This window comes from Alternaria infectoria (assembly GCF_024043175.1).
Source record: "Alternaria infectoria strain BMP 0036 chromosome Unknown scaffold_1, whole genome shotgun sequence".
Taxonomy (NCBI): domain Eukaryota; kingdom Fungi; phylum Ascomycota; class Dothideomycetes; order Pleosporales; family Pleosporaceae; genus Alternaria; species Alternaria infectoria.
The window spans coordinates 2,080,695-2,099,241 of NW_026250690.1; the positions used below are offsets into that span (position 1 = coordinate 2,080,695).

Consider the following 18,547-nt stretch of genomic DNA (forward strand, 5'->3'; position numbering starts at 1 on the left):
CTACTTCCTCATGGCTACTTCAAACGCTCTGCGGAGGCGTTCACATACTGGACTTCTACACTCGCTCACCTGATCTCTACTCCCATATCTTGCCGCAATCATGGAGAGACTGGTTCAAGACGCGAGATATCATGGATATCTTGGACCTACTGATGAGGGAAGACCTCAGTCAGTTCGACGTTAAGAGAGAACCCAGCGAAAACACCTGGCGGGATGGATCTGCGCCTCCCGAGGAACTGCTAGATTATATTCGCACCGTGCGAAAGCATCTGCTAGCTCGCGACTTTCCTTCGCCAAACTCGGGCATTGAGCCTCAGAAAGCTACTATATCACGTCACATCGCAACCGGGATGAAAGTGAAAAAGGTGCACGAGGTTGACAACTTTGCGCGCTACATTGACAGACTCACCTCCGAGATAGCACAGTCTGACAGGAAACCCATCACCCATCTTGTCGACTTCGGCTCTGGTCAGAACTATCTTGGGCGCGCGCTTGCTGCTCCACCTTACTCTAAGCACATCGTTGCTGTGGAAAGTAAACAGCACAATATAGAAGGCGCGAAAAACATGGACATCCTAGCCAAGTTGGTAGCCAAACCCATTGTTATGAGAAACAAGAAGGAGTACCGCGCCAAAATGGGCAAAACGAAGAAGGGCAACAAGACCGAAGACACTGAGACTACAGCTTTGCTCGATGAATCCATCTCATCCAACACCGAGGGGAATGACTCAGCGAGGAACGGTCATGATCAGGAAGCAACTTCCGCTTCAGCTACTCAAGATCCTGTAGCAGGTTCACCACCCCAGACCGGTGTGAACTGCGATGAAGATGGCTGCACACTACATCCAGTTTCGGAAGCCGCCTCAGATCCCGTTCCGACTACCAAGACTTCTACTCTACAAATATACAATGAAGGCCATGGCAGCGTACAGTACGTTGAACACATCATTAAGGGTGGTGATTTGACACCTGTCATCGATCAAGTACTGGACAGCTCCAGCGTACCCGAAGAGGCGGTGACTTCAGAAACAGCCGTGGTCGCCGAAGCTACTGACTTGAACGTTGTACCCAAACCAAAGGATGTAAACGCAATGGTCATTTCACTGCACTCATGCGGCAATCTTGTTCATTTCGGACTACGCTCCATGCTTCTCAACCCACATATTTCCGCAGTAGCCATGGTAGGGTGCTGTTACAATCTGGTCACGGAACGTCTTGGACCTCCTACTTATAAGCTACCTACACTCCGTCCTAATCATCCACGCCTCGAGTCTACATCCAAAGCGTTTGACCCAAACGGATTCCCCATGTCAGAGAAACTCGCAAATTACCCATTACCACATACACCTCTGGAACGGTCAGATGACGACTCGGAAGCAGATACTGGCAAACCCGAACGACCAAAGGGTATACGTCTCAACATCACAGCCCGCATGATGGCTGTGCAGGCACCTTTCAACTGGGGCGTGGCCGACTCAGAACTCTTCTTCACTCGCCACTTTTATCGAGCTCTACTCCAGCGCATCTTCCTAGATCGTGGCGTGGTTTCGGCACCTTTGGACGAGCAGGGCCTTGTTGGCAGCGCAGTCTCAGCTAATGGTCACACCTCGCAAGTGAACTGGACCCCACCAAACGGTCGTGGCCCTGGCCTATCTTCGGACGGTACAACCACGCCCCTCACTATAGGCACGTTGCGCAAGTTTGCATACAGCGATTTCGTTTCCTACGTTCGAGCTGCGCTAGCGAAACTCACAACAGAAAACTCTTTTTGTCAGGTTGACCCTGAGTTCATAAGGGAAAAGATGGATGGTTTGACAGATGAAGACATCAGGAATTACGAAGTCAGCTATGCTGAGAGAAAGAAGGAATTGAGTGTCATGTGGAGCTTAATGGCCTTCAGCGCTGGCGTAGTCGAAGCTGTCGTCGTGACAGATCGATACTTGTGGCTCAAGGAGCAGGAAGAAGTTGAACATGCGTGGGTTGAACCCGTGTTTGAATACAAGTACAGTCCGCGCAACCTTGTCGTCGTAGGTATCAAGAAGCAGAGCGACTTGCACAGCTCTAGTCAATGAGATGGCCGCTTCGGTCAAAATCGCACGATTCGATCGACGTGAGTCGTCAGTGAAGTTACTGCAAGCCTTGCAATTGTGTGAGGACTTTCCCTGAAACACTGCATAGCCACCTCTGGCACCGTTTCTCGTGGTGGGCCCTTATGAGCAATGTGCCTTGAGCGTGCCAGGCGTCCACAAAAACTAGACGTCACAATTCAAGGCTCCCAAGCCGACGGCACAATTGCGCGCATTCTCAGCTCATACACGATTCGGCGTGCCACCGCAAGACATGACCTCACCAGTCGGCTGAAACTGTGCCGAAAGGCTGGGTTGCGGCGTCCAGCCCTTCTCGGATCGTGGCCGGATCGTGCGCTTTTAGTGGGCGTGCCTAATGCTTGGCATGCGAGGTGCGCATAGCAGAGAAAGCAGTCGCTACCGAAGACACTCAGGAGATACAAGCGATCACAACAGCACTCAGCCTCACGAGCACCAACACCAACGAAATCACAAATCTGGCGAGTATGAAACACAAATCCCGGGGTTTTCATATCGAATTGCAGCGCCGCAGGAGGGCAGCGCCACAGGATTTAGCCGCTGCGACAGAATCCACTCACAGTACTCCGCTTACCCGCAGATATCCACTTCCGTCCCATGTTTCCTCGTCTGATTTGCTCAGTACACCCAAAAGTCACAACGCCAGCCTACTTTGAGCGACACGCGTAAGGCGGGCAACGCGCAGGGCCCTTACAGCCAAGACCTAAACAAAGCGCGGCAGACGTACACGAGATGGGGCGCTGTTTAGGCAGCGGCCGCTACTGTTTATGGCCTTACAGGTGACAAGGCTATGCAATCTGCCTTGTGATTAAGATGGCGACGGTGCCCACGTGTTGAGGGTACTCGCGACTTTTTCCAAAGCTGGATAGAAAGAGCTGGGTCGAGGAGCGTGTATCACAGGAGATCGAGGCATACCCGCACAGATCTTGGCCGCTTCTGAGAATATATATTGACGGCGGTTCACGAAACACCAACGAACAAAATCGGACACGATATACGAGTTGGGGTGGCATCCCAAGCTATTGTTGTATCTAGAACAAGACGATAAAAGAGACGGATTAGACGCGAGACTTGACCACGTTACATCCACGACGCCCTACGTGTTGAATGATCAGACACCTGATCGTTCCGTATTCGTATCCCCGAACCTTTGGACATCACACTATACACCCCGCATTATTCCGGCATCATGAGGCCATTCGTTGCGCTATCAGCGCTCCTGGTAGTTGCCACGGCACAGACAAGTTCGATAGACTTCAGCGACTCCTCACAAACCTTCGACATCGTACCTACATCAACACCAACGCCATCATCAATAGATGACATCGAAGTCAATCCCACGACTATAGAGGATGTCTCTGGACCAATAGAGACCAGCGAAGCCTGTGGACAGATAGCGCAGTTGGTATCGGATGATTTCTCAGACTTTCCGGCCGTAGATGCTGAACTCGCACACGCTTGTCTCAAATCACTACCATTCTACGCAGACGACGCATCAGCAACAATCGACGAGATCAAGAAGGGAGTAGAGTTCCAATCGACTCTCAGCTATCTCAAAGACCCGCCAAAAGGATGGCCAAATGACGCTGTTGACATCGTCGCTGGTCTGGATGATATCAAAAACAAAGTCGGATCTGGGCAGTACAATAACGAATTTGATTTCGAGACCGACATTGCATCCTTGTTGGTAAAAGCGCACGACGGGCATTTGGGCTGGAACGGAATGGCGTACGCAGGGATATTCAGGTGGCGACGAAGCAGCGCGTTTGCCCTTGTTTCTGCATCAAGAGATGGTAGCGACGTACCCCAAGTCTGGGCTTTGGAGGACTTCAACGGCACAGTCGGGTATGACCCCTCGCCTGTTACGCAAATCGACGGAAGAGATGTCGAGAGCTTTCTGCAGGACGAAGCAAACTTGAACGCCTACCACGATCCTGATACACGTTACAACGCAATGTTTTTCTCCCAGGCAGCGGAGAACTATGGATATTTTACCAGTCCAAGGTTTTATCCCGGTGCTACTACCAACGTAACTTATGAGAACGGCACGATCAATACGTACAGCAACGGTGCTCTTGTCCTTCAACCCGAGTCTTGGGGCTACGTTAGCGATGCCGAATCGTTGTACAAGACCTACATTATACCCCAGACAAGCTCGATGAGGATCAAGAAAAGGGATCCCACTAAGATGCCTCTACATCTGGAGAATCCGCGCGACTACGAGTTCAGGGGTACTTTCGCGCAACAGCACGCTTCGGTGCCGTTGCTTTACCCAGAACCAGTCGTTGCTCACTCGGCAGATCAGGTGCCTTTGGCTGGATTCTTCGTCAACACCGGTGTTGGCGAGATTGGTGTATTAGTGGTGACGACATTTAACACAGAAGATGTCGCAGGTGCCCAGGAGTTCCAAGCCGTAGTCCAGGAGTACATTTCTGAAGCCAAGTCCCGCGGCGTAGAGAAGATCATCATCGATCTACGTGCCAACAACGGCGGCAAGGTACTTTCTGGTTACGACATGTATCTGCAATTCTTCCCAAACCAACAACCACAGACCCAAAACCGGTACCGTGGACACCGAGCCAGCGAGGTCTTCGGTGAGAATATTTCGAGCTTCAAGCAGATCAATATTCTCAATGCCGAACTCTTCACAAGCCCATTCAGCAACGACGCCTACCTCTCTTCCACTGGCGACGAATTTTCGGACTGGAACGCAATGTACCCACCTGAGCGTTTCAATAACGACAAGTTTACTGCTCTGCTGAAATACAACCTCAGTGACCCCTTGACGACAAGCAGCGAGCGCACCGCCGTCGGCATCACCATGACAGGCTACAACGAGCGCAGTAACTTCACCACGGACCCCTTCCGCGCCGAAGATATCATCTTGCTTACCGACGGTGTCTGCGCCTCAACCTGCTCCATCTTCGTCGAACTCATGGTCCAGCAATCTGGCGTACGCAGTCTCGCTATCGGTGGCCGTCCGAACTTCGGTCCCATGGTAGCCGTTGGCGGCACAAAGGGAACCTTAGTGATCCCTACTCTTTACATGGAAGCCTTGACCACATACGTAACCGCTGAATTCGCCTCTTCCCGCTCAGAAGCCAACGACTGGGCACAGTTCCTCCCCACAGCCCCACCTATTGCTGTAATGGATGCCAGCGTAAACTTCCAGGACAACATCCGCGCGGGCTTTGAGTCGGCGGGCGTGCCAACACAGTTCCTGAACGACACAGCAAGTTGCCGGATCTGGTATGAGCCGGAGCATTACTTCAATGTGACGAGATTGTGGGAGAAGGCGGCGAACGTGGCGTTTGGCAATGATGGAGGCATGGATGAGAGCGCTTGTGTAGCGGGCAGTGTGACGAGTTCGGATCAGCAGCAGGGTAAGGGTGATTCTAACCCTGAGAGCACGGGCGATGGAAGTGCACAAGGAGGTGACGATGAGGATGCAGCAAGTGGGCTTAGAGTTGGGTGGACGGGTCTGCTTGCGACTGTTGGCGCGGTCACGCTCAGCTTTTGTTTGATGTAGAGGGTACGACTTGTATAGAGCTTGCATAATGTTGTGTCTTACCGTCTATGATGTGCAAATTCTGCTGTTGTGTCCATGTTGCCATGTCCAGGTCACCACGAACAGTATCGATGTGGTCATGCGATTGAATTGAGGCTCAGTTACTCTCTTCCGACATTTGTTACGAGAATTGCGGATATGGATCTTATCATGTGGGTATCTAACTCTAGTTTTTCTTCCGCTTTCTGCACTCATACTAAACTTCCGAAGCCAATGCGTCCAACATGCCGATCCAGTATGACTTCGCGACCCCTCACCGCAGCCCAACCAAGACTGACTGTTCCCGGTACGCTAGGATGAGAGTCGGCGTTCCTAGCCAGTAGCATGCATTTTCCCTCTGGAGTCTGCAAGACGTACTGTTCGGGTGTGATAATCAGCTCTTCGTAATCTTCTTCTTCCTCGTCATATTCCTCTTCACCATCGTCGTCGTCGTCTGCCATCTCCTCACCACTCCCACACTCACTTGGTGCCATACCAAATACCAGATCAGGGAAGACGCTCAACGCCCCACAGTCCACGTACAGCACCTCCTCTCCGTCCCGGGCTTGCTGTTCGGTAGTCGTAGCGAGCAGCAGGACGTCCCAGATGCCTTTCGGAACGTAGATGTAGGGTGTGCTTAGATCGAGAGTCGCGGATTTAGCAGGCATGGTAAGCATACCATCCTTCCTGATGCCAATGTCTAGTATGGGGATGCGTGCGCCTAGCATGGACAGAGTATGCAGTGGTAGCTGTGAGGTCCATGTGAACCGATCGGTAAACTGGGGCCAAAGTGCTGCTTGACGTGTACTGGAGAATGTAGCGGTACCCTTGAGCGAAGAGTTGAGGGGAATGTTGATGGTGATGGCGTGGTCGGCGACCTCTTCGATGCCGTACCCAACCAATGGACCTTGGAGTTGGTCGAGACGGGTACGCGTGAAGTCATCGTCGGAGGCAGCGAAAGTGTAGTAAAGGTTTTGGTCCAGCTGCTGGGGTGTCAGTTTGATACCAAGATAAGATCGGTTGTTCTTGACATACTGTGAGAGTGAGTACACGTGACGACGCTGGCTTGGAGTCTAGCAACGGCTTTTGCTGTTGTAGCGATGGATCTAAATACGCGGCCGCGGCCAGAAGCGGGAGCGACGTGAAGAGCATTTTTTGAAGCATTTTGGCGGTTGGTGAGTGACCTGGGAGGCGCGGGTAAGGGAGTTCTTTATCATCTTGCACCCGCCCAAGCGGATCCTTTGCCCTCGCCGCAATATATTGCGCCCATTTGCCTTCACTTGACCCAACTGCGCGTTTTCGCTATATAATTGGGGTCGCAAACCTCGCCGCTGGATAATAGCCCGTGTGGCGCCTGCAGTTCGGTCGTGGTTCGCTGACGAGGACGATGCGACCAGGGTGCGCATGCAGCTCGGCTGCTCTTTGGGGGCGCGCAAGCACATGAAACTATAGTTGGCGCGACGATGCAGCAGACACGGCGGTATTTTTGGTTCATCATCATGGCATGAACTTATGGGGTCGGCGAATAATACCAGAAATATACGTCTGCGTCTGCGTGTATTGATTGGTATCGTAGCTGATTATGACGGCGCAACCTACAACCCTGTTAGATTAGTCCCGCATAGACCGAGTTTCTGTCGTCTCAAGATCGTAGTGGTAGCTTTGATTGTCTTGAAGTAAGCCTGTCCGTCTCTTTGCAGGGCTGACACCGGCCTGAACAGACATGGTCTGGAATCGAAAGAAACTTCGTCAGCACGCAGAGCTAATTCAGACACAAGCAGCAGTCAGAACCCGAGAGATGAAGAGCGCAGCTATTGAGGTCGGCCGTCTGGAGCATTGACGGCTGGCGGAGGCATTACTTCTCGTCGCAGAAATCTTCGGTGCCATTGCTTGTTGCGGCAGATTGCTGTGGCCGAGCTTGGCAGATTGTCTCAGACAGTCGGTGACCTGACCCGGGCACTGAAGACGCTTCGGTCTTCACGGTGAGAATCTGCTCGTCCGTGAGATGATTGCGATATGTACCTAGGTAGCATTGGTGAGCGGTGGTAGACAAGAGCGAACGCGTGTCGGAACCACGCGACCGGGCGGATCATCTTATCGGGGCTGGGGCCCCGGATGCGGCAGCTGTTACGCTGCAACCAGCGACTCACAAACACCACAGAACCATACTTCGCCTACCGACCTCAACAATTCGTATACCCGCACTGCGCGGGTAGATGGACGTGCTGCTTTTTGCCACCTGCAGCTACACTCCCCGAGTTCGGATCTCCACGGGCCGCGATAAAGCGTGACTGCGACCCGGCAAACAATGCCGTCGCGCGACGATGGTGAACTAACAGTGGCATCGCAATGAAGCTGAAGTCTGTGCATAGCTGCAATGATGCCGTCAGCAAAGGGCCTTCCACGGTACCGCGTCCTCTACCAAGCTCTTTCGGAATGCGATGGCCGTCATTTCCTTGGTGAGGACCAAGCGCGCAGTCGTTTCATACCATCGCGATCGCCTCGAACCAGCAGATTGTCCTGGAGCGAACAAAGTCTTGATTCTCTCAACGAGGCTGTGTAGAGCGGCGGGAAATAGACGGACGCGCAATTCCCTCGCGATCAAGACGTCGTCCAGGCATGCGCCTGCCAGTCATTCGGCTTATTGCCCCTGACCAAGGCTCGGCGGGCTTCTGCTAATTCATGACTATGGACTTGGCTGCTTGGTCTCCGCGATTCCTGCGCGCCCGCCAACACCCATCGACTTGGCGCGCAGCAGCGCCAGACAACCCATGAGGGTTGGCAAGTTCCACATGTAGCACTCGGGGGTAACCAAGAAATTGCTCTGTTGCCGCTTCAAATACTGTCGCTAGCCCGGCTTCCGCCTCGACGTTTGCATGCCCTTTGTGTGAGAATTACCTTTCCTACTTTACCAGTCACTCGTTAGACTTCCAATCGCTCTTCTATTTGCCTTTTAATTCTACCTCTTCTCCTGCGCCCGTCATGAAGACCTCTGTCGTCTTCTCCATCTTGGGAGCCGCTATTGCTCCCGCCTTTGCCAGCGTCGTCGCCCGTCAGTCAAAGGGAAAGCTGCCACCGGTCACCGTCAAGGGCAATGCCTTCTTCGCCGGCGATGAGCGTTTCTACGTCCGCGGCGTTGCCTACCAGCCAGGTCCGTCTTTGTGTCACAAGGAATAAAAAACCACGGTACTAACAGTGTTTAGGTGGTGCCGCCGACGCACAAGACCCTCTGCTCGACCTCGAGGGTCTCGCACGCGATGTCGAGAACTTCAAGTCGCTCGGCATCAACACTGTCCGTATCTACACCATCGACAACTCAAAGAACCACGATGAGGGTATGAAGATGCTCGACGACGCTGGTATCTACCTGGCGCTCGATGCCAATACGCCCGACTACTCTCTCAACCGTGAGAACGAGGACACCCTCCACCGCTCGTACAACGATGTGTACCTCCAGTCCGTCTTTGCCACCATCGACGCCTTTGCCGACTACAACAACCTGCTCCTCTTCTTTTCCGGAAACGAGGTCATCAACGCGAAGAACAACACCAACGCTGCTCCTTACATCAAGGCTGTCACTCGTGACATGAAGCAGTACATCTCCAACAGGCACAACCGTGTCATTCCCGTCGGATACTCTGCCGCCGATGTTTCCGAGAACATCGAGTTCCAGGCTCTCTACTTCAACTGCGGTACTGACGATGAGCGCTCCGACTTCTTTGCCTTCAACGACTACTCCTGGTGCGATCCCTCGTCTTTCACCCAGTCTGGATGGGACCAGAAGGTCAAGACCTACGAGGACTACAGCAAGCCCATCTTCCTGTCTGAGTTTGGCTGCATCACCAACACCCGCCAGTGGGGCGAGATCGAGGCTCTCTACTCCACCAACATGACCGGCGTCTACTCTGGTGGTCTCGCTTACGAATACACTGTTGAGCCCAACGGTTACGGTCTTGTCGAGGTCGGCGACGATGGCAAAATCTCGCCCAACGAGGACTTCGAGCGCCTCGCTGAGGCTTACAAGAAGACTGCTAACCCCTCCGGCGCTGGTGGCTTCAAGGAGAACGGCGAGGCCTCTGAGTGCCCTTCCGAGTCTGACGAGTGGCAAGTCGAGGGCACCACGCTCCCTGCCATTCCCAGCAAGGCTATGGCGTTCATGGATGAAGGTGCCGGTGAGGGTCCTGGTCTTGAGGGCGATGGCTCGCACTTCTCTGGTGAACCCAGCGAGTCTACTGCTACCCCCGGATCTGGAAGCCCCACTCGCTCGCCCACTCCTGGCTCCAGCGGCGGTGCTGGCAACCCCGAGGGTGCTGCTGCTGGTCTCGACGTACCCCTCCGTTTCGTCGCAATGATCGCTGCCAGCGCTCTCTTCGGTGCCGCCATTGTATTCTAGGTGGCTCGTTGCTGAGATGTGTAAAGCTTGTGTCTTTCTGTGAGCTGCATATGGGATAGATGTAGAAGAATCGTTTTACTTGTTTCTGGAGTTTTTGACTGCCATAGTCGGCATTGTATATACCTCGGTCGTCACAGATGCGGGGTCTTTTGTGTAGTAATACATACATACATGAACATGCTGCTCGCTCCTCGAATAATTGGTCTGACTTCTGAAAGTGAATGTCGACTAGTTGATGTTTGCTGGCGTTGGCGAAGTGTGCCTGTCAAACATGACCCCACCAATGTGGATCCATGGATGCGATGCAGAGAGGCTAGCGGCGTGGACCCTGGTTTCGAAGGCAGCAATGGAAGCTTCCATGGTTGTGATTGTACCAAGACCAACTACTTTCACCAGCATTCGAGAGCAAGCCTCTATAAAGGCCGTCGCACCTCTTACCCCGCTTTACATTGCTTCCACGCCTATTCTTTCGCTCAACTAGACATACCTTAGCCCGCCATGGACGACGCCCGCAAAGGCGACGCTGCTCTCAGCGCAAGCAAACCCGAGGAAGCGATTGAACACTACACCAAGGCTCTCGCAGTCAACACCACGGCCGTCAAGTACTACATCGGCCGCGCGACAGCCTACCAGCGCACTGCCAAATACGCCGAATCCCTCAGCGATGCCGAACTCGCCGTTGTCCTCGCAAAGAAACGCGGCTCGCGCGAGCTCATCAAGGACGCCCAGTTCCGACGCGCCGTCGCGCTGTTCCACCTCGGAAGATATGCAGATGCCGACCATCTGCTGAAAATCGTAAAGGGCCTTGACGAGAAGGACAAGATGCTGCCCATTTGGGAGTCCAAGGTTGCAACAAAGTTGAAGGATGTACCAGAAGACGCCGAGATGAGGAAGGTCACCGTCAAGGAGACTCCGGAGGTCGATGTGCCCAGCGCACCAGTCTCTGCCGCCCCAGCGAAGGCCGAGCAGCCCACCCCGTCCCAGGCCCCGAAGCCTGTCGCCCCAACCCCGAAAGACAAAATCAAGACCGATTGGTACCAGTCGCCCGAAACCGTTACCCTCACAATCATGGCCAAGGGTGTGGCCAAAGACAACGTCAGCGTAGAATTCGAGGAGAGATCCGTGTCTGTCGCATTCCCCACTGCCGACTCGTCGGATTACAGCTACAGCGCCGACCCTCTATACGAAAAGATCGACCCTTCACAATCGAAATACCGAGTCACACCCACCAAGTTGGAGATAACAATGCGCAAGGCAACCACGGGGCTGAAATGGCATGATCTTGAGCAACCCGACGGCGACGTTGGCTCTGCTGAAGCATCCACTATTTCTATGCCCGTCCGCACAGCCAAAGACACCGCCCCTGCATACCCAACGTCCTCCAAGTCAGGTGCGAAGAATTGGGATAAGGTCGTGGTGAACGATCTCGACGACAAAGACGAGATTGAGGGCGACGAGACATCACACTTCTTCAAGCAGCTGTACAGCGGCGCCACCCCCGAGCAGCAACGAGCTATGATGAAGAGCTACTCGGAAAGCGGCGGCACAGTCCTTAGTACCGACTGGAGTAACGTTGGCAACAAGACCATAACCCCCGAACCACCTGAGGGTATGGAGGCCAAGAAATACTCGGGATGATTGTTGCCTCGCGGCGAGAGCACGAGTGTTTGCCTTATAAGTAGAGGATAACGTTTCATGATATGATGCATAGCAGGGTGTTTGGGTAGGCATTAGGAGTTATACCCACAAGACTGAGCGCACGTAAGAGCCGTATACGTGGATTTTGTACTGGAATGAAAATATTTCCCTTCGACAATGCAGCCACCTGTGAACATTTACCAACGATAAGAGGATGTTTGACGTGTCCAATCTGAATCATCCAAGCACCTATACTTGTACGATCTTGGCAACTAAAGCATTAGGAACAATTGCGGGGAAATTGAACTGTTTTCGTAACCTCGCGTTGCGTAAGCACCGAAAGATCCGAGCTGACATTTCTACGTTGAGCGGAGGTCCGCAACGGAGGGGTGGACCCAGAGGCGAGACAGGGTTCCCCACAAACGTCATAGCCATCGCATTGCAACTCCGACTTTGCGGTTCCCATATTTACGACATCTAAACATATAAGGATGCAACATCCAAGACTTGTAAATCGCCCTACTACATACGTGGACCTTGAGGCAGGCTGAACAGCTCTCTTGTAGATGTTCGCACAAACTGCACGCGCATTGTCGACCATCCACAAACTGAGCTTCTATTCATCTTCAGCATACAATCATATTCCACGCTTACAAGAACGCGGCCGTGCGCATTCACTGAGAGCCATGGCTACCGGTTCAAAGATTCATCTCGAGGCTTCGCAGAAGCCCCAGTTCTATGTCAAAGGACTCAAGGCTGAGAGCGCAGAAAAGGCGAGCCAGCTTTTGCAAGTCAACCACGAGAAGCATCACATCTTCTTCAATCAGAGTGGATTCCATGTAGGTTCTCTGATTGATGTCTGTAAGTTTCCAGGCTTACCAGTACATTCAGAACCACATCGCCCATCATCTCCTCACTCTGTTCGCGCTCAACGCTTCGCCAGAAGAACTCCAAAAGGCATACGACGCAAATGTATCCTATCAACGCCCATCGGAACCACTGGAAAAGGCCATCGTCAATGACATGCATGAGCCCGAGCGCTTCAAGTCATACCTCGGGCAAGAAAAATACTACCACGACTTCCTTGTCTACTTCCAACAAGAGATTGACAAGAGCGGGTGGCAAAGCGTACTGCAGGAGCTCCTATTTGCTGAAACTGAACTTGCAGACGATATGCTGGCGCGCATGTTTGCTGGGTTTCTGCACCCCATCATACATCTTGGATTTGGCATCGAGTTCCAGCAGCCCGCCATTATTGCGGAGGCGCTAGCGCAGGCCGCCGTACACGATAACTGGATAGCATCGCTGTTCTTTGGGTGCGAAAAGGCTGCTAAAGAAAGCAGAAGCAAAGACGGACCCAGGAAGACAATCGTGCAGATACTGGAGGAATGCAGGAAAGACGACAAGTTGAGCAAGGCCGCGCACTGGGACGATGGAAACAAGATTCGAGATGGAATCATCAAGAGAGCGCCTGAAGAGATGATCAAGTATGCGACTCAGTATACTGTCAAAGAAGAAGAACTAGAAGAAAAGACTGCTGAGATGATCAACGCCGTGGGTACGTTAGCAGTCCTTCTCCTTCCCCATTCTGTTCCATATTGTTCCATCAACATCACACTAACACAACCCAACAACAGTATACTACACCGCCGCTGCGCAACGCCCACCCCATCAAGTCAAATTCGACTTCTACTTCATCCACTGCCTTAACTCGAGTATCTTCTTCTCCGCCTTCCTTTCTCCCTCTTCCTCCTTCTCCCCAGCGATCCAACGCCGACTTCTAGAATGGAAGATCTGGATGGATATCACAATGTACGTTTCGCGCGGCTGTCCAACTCTCCTCGTGGATGAAATTACCGACTACGCGCCCACGAAGGATAGCGGTATGGACGAAGTTATCAAGAGGGTGAATAATGTGGAGGATGATGGGCATGCCTGCAAGCTTGTGAGGGCAATTGCAAATGCCGAGGCTGTGTGCAAGAAATGGGAGGGGAAAGAAGGAGTGCTGGTTCAAGGGGATATGTGGAGGAAGTTGGGGCATATGGCTGTGGATAGTGTGGAGGCGGGTGAGCCGCATTGGGTGAGGAGTTGTGGATTTGCGGAAGCTTGGGAGAAGATTCCGTTGAGAGATGGGGCTAAGTTGTGATGGGGTAGGAGGGTGGATGATCACTTGCAGGAAGATAGAGATGTGCATCGCGACACTGGATAGAGTAGAACGGATGCTATGTCTGCCCCTCGCGGCACGGCCCTAGCGATTTGCTTTGAAAATGACGTCTTCCCCTCCTTTCATCACAGCAGCCCTACATGAAGCATATATTTGAATGACATATGAAGCGCATTGTCAGTGCAACCGTCAACGGAAGGGAAGCACGTCTTCGGATGCAACGTTCTCCTAGGCCAGCCCGAGCTCATCTCACAGGGCAGTATACGCTACGTCGGATCGATCGATCGAACCAAAATAATATTGAAAGACCGCTTCCTGCCTGGGGATCCACGGTCAATGCAAACCAGCGTGGACGTGAGAGAAAGGCGACATGCGATGGTACAGTGAGTGATGTGCTGTGCGGGCCGCCCATGCACACATCCCTTCTCCCCTTGGTGTATACCAGATAGTCTTCCCCAGGTGTCGCAGATCCGCGGCTCGGGCAAGGCATGTGGCGGCGGCGCAGGTAGCAGCAAGGAGCAACGTAGTTAGTCACACTATCTGTGGAACAATCGGGCGCAGGACTCGTGGATCATCATCGAGGGGTGCCCTATCGATACACAGCTTTCCTTGCTTGATCTGCGTGCCTTGGGTGACAAATCTTAGCACATCCGGCAGACATGACGGTGGAGTTACACATGCTGATCCTTGCCTCGCACAACCCCCAACGCAAGTCGAGGGTAGCATGAGTTTGACTTTGTTCCAGAAATTCATGCCTTGAAACGTTTTCGGACATACTATGGGGGTTTGGCCAATAGGAGAGGCGGGGTACCTGAGCGAAGGCGTGTTTTACATATCTGCCTGAGAATGTCATCAAGGATCTGGGTTTGAGGGCAGTGTTGTGTTTGTAGGCGAGGACAGGAGGGGAGGTGTGAGACGAGTGACAGGTTAATCTTGGAGCAGCCTCGCTCGTGCTGCTGCGATGTCCCTGAGTGAAGGAGGGGCGCTGCGCTCAGCTCTTGCAGGTGTAGTGCCTTGCTCCTGCCGGTATAGTGCCTGCTCCTGCTGGTGTAGTGATTGCTCCTGCTGGCATAGTGCTCAACTATACGAGCACGAATATAGTTCCTGCACTATTCTCGTCCCACAGTCCCACCGAGTAGTTGGTGTGTTTTCGTCTCATGTCCTGACTCAGGGAGGCTGAGAAGAGGATCAGCTTCGCATGAGGGCGCGAGAATAGCACCGGCAAATCACAGAACAGGAGATAGTTTAGCCAGGCGCAGCACATGACGCCGTGGTGAGCGCTACTGCAGGAACGAAAATTCACTATCGATAGGCTGTATGGAGCCGGGGCGGGAATTACAGCACACGAGGCGAGGGGCGTGGCGCTTATGCCTTGCGTCCAACCACGGCGTGCGCTCGTGAATAGCGAGGTCGTGAAGAAGGTTGTGCGACTGCTGTGCCGCACGAGGAGGCTGCTTTCGGACCACAGGCAGGACGCCGTGTCGTGACAAGTCACCACCAAGCAACCAAGCAGAGTAGCGAAATGGCGAACGAGAGTTACGCTTCGCCGCGTTATTGCCGCGCCGGTTGGAGCCAGTTGGCGCAATCTCGCTGTCCCGGGGTCCCGCGCGAATGGAGGCAGACAGCTGCTCACCGACTACTACAGAGAGGGGGCCAGCAGTGGCAGCGTTGTTTTGGCGTGGTGCAAACAGCCGCAGAACAGCAGGTGGCCAGAGATCAGCCGCCCCTATCGTAAAAGAAAAGGAGGTTTATCGCGATGACATAGACGCCACTGCCGACACCCGCATTGCAATTGCGATGTGCCATTTCAGTGGGTCGCCATGATGTCGCCGCCGCCGGTGCAGCACTTCGGGACCGTCTGCCAGTGGGAGCGGCGGCCTGTGAGATTGCGATGCTGCAACGGGCCACGGCTTGCCGCCAATTCAGGTACCCAGACTACCTATACCAAACAAAGACGACAGCAAGCGATGATCCGGCCTCATTGTGGCACGCCGGCCGGTGTTACGTGCGACTACCTACCGAATACGCAGATGAGCCAGGTGCGCGACGGTGGAGTAGATCGCCTTGGACATGAGACGTTGGAGCAGCAGCGTCGACGACGGGAGCGGCGCGGATGCTTCACGATCACCACCATCACCAGCGCCGCCTCCACACAATGCGGCTCCTCAGCGTGCCCGATTCATTTGGCCCAGCAAGGCTGCCGGCCGGTACTCAGCTTATCCATGTGAAGGATCCCCTAACTGACATGTTTCAGCTTACTGTTCCTGGACTAGCGGCCGGTGCGCAGCGCCTCACGGTCCAACGAGAGCATGGCAGCACGCTCCCAGGACGTCCCATGCTCCACGTACTAATCTAGGGTTTCACCTCGCTAAACCAAAGTATGCCTTCATCTCCCCTAAAAGAAGCCTCTAGCACCGTTCCAGCGTGATAACCGCCCGTTTCCCCATCTCTCCCGTCCTTCTTTTACTGCGTCCTTTCCTTCGCCCTGTCACTCCTTTGGCACCGCCAGCAACATTCGCTACCCTTCCAACTAGTTGTCTTCGTGACAACGCTACACTCCTTTCCAGGTCTATCTTCTTGAAGCGCAGGAGAGTCCTGGCGCCTGAGTTATTCACTTCGTCAACCTACCCGGAAGCGACTTCGAATCCCCTCCGACCAATACAGTGAAAAAAGCACTCACCTTGTCTCAACAACCGACCTTCTCGCAAGACTACTCAACCACCGACTCCCCTCCCAATTCAAGTCGACCGACCATTCAACCATGAAGTCTTTCGCACCCTTCTACGCGGCGGCCGTCCTCTCCGGCACTGCCAGCGCCTTCTGGCGCATGCCCTGTACCGACCGCACTGCGCTTGCGCGTCTCGACCCCATCGTCGACGAGGGAACCGCTTCCTCTCACAGCCACACCATCCACGGTGGAAGCAGTAAGTGAAGACCGCCCCCTCCTGCTTCGGCCCCCTTGGCAAGGCGTATGATGAGTGAGCATGTGTTCTGGATCTGTCAGGGAACGTCCAAACAAGGGGACCCCAAGATGACAAGGTCCACGCGAATCATTCATGCAACGACTCTCCATATGGGCGCCTGACGCAGGGGCTGTTTCGCGAATAATACAGTTTGCTAACAGCCGACAGACTTCGCCGAGACGACCACCTATGACATGCTCCGTAAGTCGGAGTGCACCTCGTGCCAGTTCGACGACGACAAGTCCGCCTACTGGACCCCTTCCCTCCACTTCGTCCACGAGAATGGCAAGACCGAGATCGTTCCCCAGATCGGTGGTATGCTCGCATACTACCTTCTCATCGGCGACAACCTGGAGGCTTTCCCCGAGGGCTTCCAGATGCTCGCTGGTGACACACGTCTCCGCAACTTCACCGGTCCCGTTCCTGACCCGCCAACCTCTTCCTGGACTGCGGACGACATGACTCAGCTGTCTCTCGGCCAGAAGGCCATTGGCATGAACTGCATGAACTACGGCAGGGCCCCCGAGGGCTCGCGCTACCGTCACTTCCTCCCTGACAAGGAGTACATGGACGAGAACTGCGCTGACGGTATCCGTGCTGAGATCATGTTCCCCTCGTGCGGCAACGGTGATGCGACCGCGCCTGACCACAAGAGCCACATGGCCTACCCCAACATGGTCGACGGTGGCGAGTGCCCTGAAGGTTACAACAAGCGCTACCCTACGCTCTTCTACGAGACCATCTGGAACACCAACAAGTTCAAGGGCATGCCTGGTCAATTCACATTCTCCAACGGTGACCCCACTGGTAAGTTCACATGCGAGCCTCCTTACGAGCCAATTACTAACTAGACTCAGCCTACGGATACCACGCTGATTTCATCAACGGCTGGAACATCGATACCCTTCAACAAGCTGTCGAGACCTGCACCAACCTCTCTGGTCGCGTTGAGGACTGCCCTGTCTTCGCCGGAAGCCTCCAGACCCAGGCCGAGCAAGCCATGTGCAAGATCCAGGACATGCCCAAGATTCTCGACATCGACGACTGCGCTGGTCCTTCCAACGGCCTCTGCGGTAACGTCAAGGTTCAATACGGACCCGAGTACGCCTCTCCCCTCGAGGGAGGCGACAAGGACGACGAGGAGCCCGTCAAGCCCATCTCCTCTTCTGCTTCTGCCCCTGTCCCTACTCAGTCCTACGCTCCTGCCCACTCCCTCGGTGGCGGCGGTATCTCTGTCTACAACGTCGAGAGCCCTTCCTCCATGGTCACCAAGTCCTCCTCTTCCTCCTCCATGGCCGACTACGCTGCGCCTGTCGTCACCCCCATTGCCGACATTGCCAACGCCCTGAAGGACGACGAAATTGTGTCCACCTCTACCTACACCAAGGACGGTGTCGTGTACGAGGTTGCCATTGTTGAGGTTGTCGTCACCACCACTGTTGGTGCTGACCGCCGCCGACACGCACACAAGCACCGCCGCGACCACGGTCACATGGGCCGCAACTAAGTCTTTACTTTTCAATGAAACAAAAAAGACTTTGACGATAAGCAACCCAAAGCATAAACGGTTCTTGCATGCACATCGGCGTTCTTCTACGACAGCACACGACGACAATAGAGGAGACACTTGGTCCCTCCTGCCTAGCTTCTAGCATCCCTTCCTCTCGGCCCTCCATTGGGGGCAGCCGGGGTTCGCGCGGATTGACATCACTTGGCAAGACACATAGCTATGGCGAG

The 18,547-nt window shown here is 53.9% G+C and overlaps 6 protein-coding genes across 6 annotated transcripts; 5 read left to right on the top strand and 1 right to left on the bottom strand.

The window, feature by feature from the left end:
- Positions 1-3,294: 3,294 nt before the first annotated feature.
- On the top strand, positions 3,295-5,634 carry J4E92_000719 (uncharacterized protein; the record flags this gene model as incomplete). The annotated part of the gene is made up of 1 exon (XM_051492134.1): positions 3,295-5,634. The coding sequence occupies one exon, from the start codon at positions 3,295-3,297 to the stop codon at positions 5,632-5,634; it is 2,340 nt and encodes a 779-aa protein (XP_051357646.1).
- A 230-nt stretch (positions 5,635-5,864) lies between these two features.
- On the bottom strand, positions 5,865-6,816 carry J4E92_000720 (uncharacterized protein; the record flags this gene model as incomplete). Its single annotated transcript, XM_051492135.1, has 2 exons — positions 5,865-6,635; positions 6,688-6,816. 2 exons carry the CDS (start codon positions 6,814-6,816, stop codon positions 5,865-5,867), a joined length of 900 nt encoding a protein of 299 aa, XP_051357647.1.
- A 1,818-nt stretch (positions 6,817-8,634) lies between these two features.
- On the top strand, positions 8,635-10,045 carry GEL1_1 (beta-glucanosyltransferase; the record flags this gene model as incomplete). Its single annotated transcript, XM_051492136.1, has 2 exons — positions 8,635-8,803; positions 8,856-10,045. The coding sequence occupies 2 exons, from the start codon at positions 8,635-8,637 to the stop codon at positions 10,043-10,045; spliced, it is 1,359 nt and encodes a 452-aa protein (XP_051357648.1).
- A 498-nt stretch (positions 10,046-10,543) lies between these two features.
- Positions 10,544-11,683, top strand: J4E92_000722 (uncharacterized protein; the record flags this gene model as incomplete). Its single annotated transcript, XM_051492137.1, has 1 exon — positions 10,544-11,683. One exon carries the CDS (start codon positions 10,544-10,546, stop codon positions 11,681-11,683), a length of 1,140 nt encoding a protein of 379 aa, XP_051357649.1.
- Positions 11,684-12,369: 686 nt separating this feature from the next.
- J4E92_000723 (uncharacterized protein) lies at positions 12,370-13,829 on the top strand (the record flags this gene model as incomplete). Its single annotated transcript, XM_051492138.1, has 3 exons — positions 12,370-12,522; positions 12,575-13,241; positions 13,321-13,829. 3 exons carry the CDS (start codon positions 12,370-12,372, stop codon positions 13,827-13,829), a joined length of 1,329 nt encoding a protein of 442 aa, XP_051357650.1.
- A 2,779-nt stretch (positions 13,830-16,608) lies between these two features.
- On the top strand, positions 16,609-18,317 carry J4E92_000724 (uncharacterized protein; the record flags this gene model as incomplete). Its single annotated transcript, XM_051492139.1, has 3 exons — positions 16,609-16,771; positions 16,979-17,617; positions 17,668-18,317. The coding sequence occupies 3 exons, from the start codon at positions 16,609-16,611 to the stop codon at positions 18,315-18,317; spliced, it is 1,452 nt and encodes a 483-aa protein (XP_051357651.1).
- Positions 18,318-18,547: the final 230 nt, after the last annotated feature.